The following is a 5,305-nucleotide window of genomic DNA, read 5'->3' as shown; positions in this document are numbered from 1 at the left end:
ATCGGAGGTCCAGAGCTCCACTGTCAAGACTTGTCCCTTCACTGCAACTGAAGTCATTCGTAAGACTTTACTATATAGGTGCTTTTGGGGACTTTACATGTAGATGACACAAGTTTAATATAATGCTTTCTATAGTGTGTTCGACTGACGGGAGGATGACCGTGGTGGCTGACTTGTCTCTGGCCATCCCAAGTGGAGGAGTTCCTGCTAGAACCAACCTCGTAGACGAATACTGTGGACCCAAAGAGGCAGACGACACCAAGGCTCTCTTCTCTTTTCCACTCAACGGCTGTGGATCCACAGTCAAGGTAGTGCTGCTTATTGTAAAACTGACACTGGCAATGTTGGACTTGAATCCTTCCTGTAACTTTCCCTACAGTAATTGAAAAGATTACTAATGTTGTATAAATGTGTCACCATTTGCTCTTTGCCTTCAGATTGACAGGCAAAATGTGACCTATCAAAATGAGATTTTCTTCAGCACGAAGTACCTTGATGTGAACGGAACAGTATCTTTCACTACTGAGAGGTATTGATGATTTGCCTCTTCCTGTAGCTACCAATCTAACACTGTACAGTATTTCAAGTTGTCCTCTTTTCTTGCAGGGTGAAAGTACAGTGCACATATTCTCTGGTGAGTCTCCATCGCCTCTTCTCTCTGTACAAGTTTGAGTCTGACAAAGTTGGCGTCGGTCGCATCATCCACACTGTGCCGCCCACAGCAGGTACAGAAGTTTGTTCAGCTGCTTGACATGATCAGTTCTCACTCATCGTATTGGATTTTAAGCACTGTCTATCTGCACTGTAGCTTGGAGTCCCACCATCAAGCCAACAACAGCACTTAAAACCACACCTGCTGCCAAAGGCCCAACTGGAGTACTTGCTGCATACCTGCCTGCTGCCAACCCACCAGCTCGCTACATTAAAGTTTCTAGGGTTAAACATTTTCTTAGTGGCGTCAGAAAAGGTAAAATTGATTTTAAAATTCACATTTAAGAGGTAAACTCACTTTGTTAAATGTTTGACGTCTCTTCACAGGAGGATCCTCCCAAACTAAAATAGATGCTGCCAAAATTGGAAGGACATCTAATTTTAAATGGAAAATATTGAATAAAGCTTTGTTTTTGTAAAGAGCTGTTTATTTCCTCTATAGGCTGGCCAAACACCCACTATACACAAATGGTAATATTGACCCAGGAAGGTGTTAAACACTAATGTGGAGACAATGGCTATAGATTTGGTAAAGGTGGTAAGTGAGAATGAAGCTTTTACTGCCCCAATATGTCAAAATCAATAGTTATCCCTTGTGCAGAAGTGTAAGTAACTTGATATGTCAGGTTACACTAGGTACAATACTGTAAATATTACAATAGTATTCTCCTACTCTACATTTGAGAGGGAATAATGTGCTTTTTTCACTACACTATTTAGTCATTACCCTGCAAAACTTGGTTTTATGACTTAACTACAGTGTAAAGTGGTTAAAATTGGCTTTACCTTTACCTGTTGCAACATTAAGTAAGTCAGTAATAAAACACAAAGTAGACCTTTATTACATTTATACTAAATGTCCTGTAGTGAGAGATTCCACTAGTTCTGTTTTTACTTCAACATGAGGCCTAATCAGTTTTAGGATGAACTCAGTTTAACTTGACATTCTGTGTGTATTCTATACACAGGCTGAAATGCACACTTCATGCACTTGTGGAGATGCAACAGGGAGAGAGATGGAGTGATGGGGCTGCCACATTAGCAGCGCCCCATGAGCAGTTTCTTGGGGTGAAACTGGCACCTCTCCAGCTACACTCCATATTGTGGTCTGTGGGACTAGAACCGGCAACCCTCCGGTTCCCAAGCAAAGTCCCTAGACACTGACCTACTGCCGCCCTAAATGTAAATGAATCTAACATCAATTAACAGAATTTTTTTTTTAATTATTTAACTTGTTCTAAAAACCAGTTCATGGTCCCAGCTTCTCATGTGATTTGCTTCTTTTCCTTTTTATTTTGATCATTTAAATTGATCATTAATCCTCTTGATGATTGGATTGTTGGTTGGACAAAACAAAGCAATGTAAAGATGACTTTGGGCTTGCTCACTTTTCTTTTTTCTTTTTTTTTTTTTGCAATTCAATAAGTGGATTAATAAGGTGACGAGAAATCCATAATGAAAATAATTGAGTTGCAATCCTAAATAGTTTAAAAAAACAGCTCCCTGTCAAACCGTCAACTCCTGCTTTTAAATATTAAACTCATTTAATATATAATATAGTCACAAGGGACTAACTTTTCTGCATTGGTTATTTTTGATTATACTTAAATAATTTTACTTAAACATTTTCATTGCAGTACCTGTAATGGAGTATTTTCAGTGTATTACAGGATCTTCCTTCAGCCTGAATGCAGGATGTAAGGAGGCCGTTTGAGTTGAAAGTTACCATATATTAAAACATGACTGATATTACTTCATAATATTCTAAATTATTTTTTTTTTTAAAGGAGAATCTTAGTTTCATAAACAATTATCAGTCAAATAAAGGTCTCCGAAGTCAACCAGCAGGGGGCGCTAGCTCTTTTGACACCCACATGTGAGCTGAAACAAAGTCAGACACCACTTCAGACTCTCTCCAGCAACACAGTTTAATAAAAAGTGAACAATGAGCTGCAGTGAAGCGCACTGTGTGGTGAGTTTCCACTATCAAAATGTCCTCTGGCGGTAAAAAGTTTGACCGAACCTGCTCGGTGTTTACCAGCTTCCACCTCCCTCTCATGTCTCTCCTCCAGCGGGGGTCCAGGCCCCCAACCCTGCCTCCTCTCTCCAGCAGGACCCTGGGCCACCCCTCTTTCCTGCCCCTGTACCTGACTGCGGGCTACACACACCCTCACCCGGACTGCCGCGACGTCCACCCCATCACCCCGGAGGAGTTCTTCTACTCGGACCCGACCATGAGGTGTGGGAGGAGGGTCCCCAACTCAGTGAGCGAGCTGAAGGTGAGTGTGCACAGGTTGCCATGGACACCCCATCACACAGTCAGTCGCATAGCAACCGTGTGATTTAGTCCCTGGATGACAGAATAAAGGCACTTTTATAAACTTTAGTGTTTTTAGAGCAATAGTTCCCAACTTAAATAGCTCTTTTTCTATTATTGACTAAACTGACCTTTTATTTATCCGAGGGAAATTCAATTCAATATGACGTTTTTACTTTATCATGCAGCCCTACTGATAAGGGAATTGTTAGAATGTGTTAATGCACAAATTCTGAATACTGGACATATGTTGAAAAGGCAATGGATGTTAAGAGTGTTGGAAAGATTAGGATTAAAACCATGACTGGATTTAAACTGCCCTCTGTTCAGTGAACGAGTGACTACAACCATTATTTTTAAAGTATGTGACGCATTCATTGCTCATTAAAATATTTATCAAAATTACCTCAGATTGTGAGAATAGTTTCTTCCCCACTGTTGCCCTCTGTGCGCTTTGGGGGTTGGTGGGGGGTTGTAGAGGGTAGAGCTTATGGAGGAGCTCAGACACACGAGGACATTTAATAAGATTGGCTCAGTGCTTTCAGACAGAGCTAAGACCCTAACCGGGGGGCTGGAAGGAAATTGAGACCTACAGCTAAGGAGGAGTCAGATTGTTTTGACAGTTAAGACTTAGCATCAGTCATATACCCTTTTTTATTTTAGGGAAAACTGTGATTGTTTTTTATCAACACACCAAAAACTCAACAATTAATTGGACCGCAGCACAGAAAAGGAAAACCCATAAAACAGAAAACAAAAAGGTGGGATGGTAAGAAAACACACAAAAAGTAATGTTTAGGGGAAAAAAATGTTTTTTTCATTAAATTAAATATTGCAAACTAGTGTTTGAGCTTGTAATGTCATTGTTTTGGTAATTTAGAAACTCACAGGTGTGTGAAGCTGCACAAGGCCAAACTGTTGACAAGTTTTTTATTAGTCTAAATCACATACTGGGGCTGTAACAGAGCCTCAATAGATTAAACTCACCAGATAATTTATGTATCTTCTCTTTGGTATAAATTATTCACAGAAAAACACCAGCAAAGCAGTTGTGTGGAGTTTACTGATGATACTCAGTGTTTATGCTGTTAAAAATTGATGCATTGTTGCCATTTGAACACACCAACATTTAAATTAGACTTTCCTGTTTTCTTTCCACCCTCATTTCTTTTTCCACCAGGTCTTCGATTGCTTCCAGCTCAACACTCCCTCACCCGTTATGTCTGCCTGCCCGGCCCCACCAACCCGTCCAGACCCATTCAGATCGGGACCCCACCCCACTAGGGATCTGGGCGACCTTACCTCCTTCAAAATAAATACCCTCCACCCTCCAGTGCAGCCAAGCCGGGTCGTCATCCAGCTTACCCAGGAGGAGGACCAGGCTATTACTAACCTCCTGAAACTACACCACCAGGAGCCTCTTCACTCCTCTTCAGGTCTGGAGGTTTACAAGCCCTTCTGTAGCGATGTGCAACATCTGAGCGAGGCCAGTTCGCAAGGTCAGGGAAGATGTTGGTCAGATACTGAGCTCGAGGCAGCCAACACCCTCTTGAGTGGCTTTAGCCTGATGGAGGGGGACAGAATCTGGAGCCAAAACCACAACAAATCAAAAGTAACACAACCTGATCCTCTGCCATACCAGCGTCAAAGATCTGAGACTCCGCCTGGAGCAATAACTGCTGGTTGCACTCAACAGAACATCAGCTTTAGTTGTGTCAGAGAATGTGGAGAACCAGGCTGGGAGGATTTCGTGTTTCTGGAGGGGAGGAATGCAGATAATGTTCACGTGCAAGTTTGTCAGGAATACTTGGCATCGCCTTTACCCCCGAGGCTGTCTTCAGACCGAAAGCCAAAGAGCAGCTCGAGTGTCTCTGGAGATTTCTCAGAGGTGAAGGAATGGATGCTGTCGGACTCTGAGGGAGATGCTGTGCATGTACTCCTGAACCTGCGAGACATGGGAGTGATGGATATTGTCTAGTGATTGTCTTAAATCTGAGGGTCTTTTTGTCCCTGGGTATGTTTTTAAAGGACCAGTGTGTAGACTGTAAATGTTTGAATACAGCTCATCTTGATGAAAGGGCCAATCTAGAGCCAGTGTTTGGTTTGTTCTCCACTACTGTGGTGGTTCAACATGGAGGCTCATTCCAAGCTATATATATTAATATTATGTTCCTGCCAATAGATCCTCTTAAATGTTACACACTGGACCTTTACTACCTCTTTCTTATTATGGAAACAACTAGTTGAGAGTTCTTTGCACTGTTTTGAATTTTGATC

General features: G+C 41.8%; 3 protein-coding genes across 3 annotated transcripts in view; 2 read left to right on the top strand and 1 right to left on the bottom strand.

Annotated features, from left to right (window-relative positions):
- Positions 1-1,133, top strand: part of LOC118338448 — a gene marked incomplete in the record, with an annotated part of 10,644 nt that extends 9,511 nt beyond the window's left edge. Inside the window, 6 exon segments of the mRNA XM_035675749.1 lie at positions 1-59; positions 136-308; positions 438-529; positions 607-725; positions 809-967; positions 1,039-1,133. Coding sequence (XP_035531642.1) covers positions 1-59; positions 136-308; positions 438-529; positions 607-725; positions 809-967; positions 1,039-1,130 — 694 coding nt within the window.
- A 1,471-nt stretch (positions 1,134-2,604) lies between these two features.
- LOC118338530 lies at positions 2,605-5,131 on the top strand. The gene is made up of 2 exons (XM_035675842.1): positions 2,605-2,990; positions 4,209-5,131. Exons 1-2 carry the CDS (start codon positions 2,703-2,705, stop codon positions 5,004-5,006), a joined length of 1,086 nt encoding a protein of 361 aa, XP_035531735.1. The 5' UTR covers positions 2,605-2,702; the 3' UTR covers positions 5,007-5,131.
- Positions 5,132-5,218: 87 nt separating this feature from the next.
- Positions 5,219-5,305, bottom strand: part of si:dkey-38p12.3 (rho guanine nucleotide exchange factor 15) — a gene marked incomplete at its 5' end in the record, with an annotated part of 13,150 nt that continues 13,063 nt past the window's right edge. Inside the window, 1 exon segment of the mRNA XM_035675840.1 lies at positions 5,219-5,305.

This window comes from Morone saxatilis, unplaced genomic scaffold, assembly GCF_004916995.1.
Source record: "Morone saxatilis isolate NCDOM2014 unplaced genomic scaffold, NCSU_SB_2.0 Contig4, whole genome shotgun sequence".
NCBI classification, from domain to species: domain Eukaryota; kingdom Metazoa; phylum Chordata; class Actinopteri; family Moronidae; genus Morone; species Morone saxatilis.
This window is presented reverse-complemented; position numbering and strand designations above follow the sequence as displayed.

Excerpts from the sequence above, each read along its gene's own strand:
- LOC118338530 (XM_035675842.1), top strand. The coding sequence starts at position 2,703 with ATGTCCTCTGGCGGTAAAAAGTTTGACCGAACCTGCTCGGTGTTTACC. Across the intron at positions 2,991-4,208 it reads ACTCAGTGAGCGAGCTGAAG|GTCTTCGATTGCTTCCAGCT; the intron begins GTGAGTGTGCAC and ends TTTTTCCACCAG.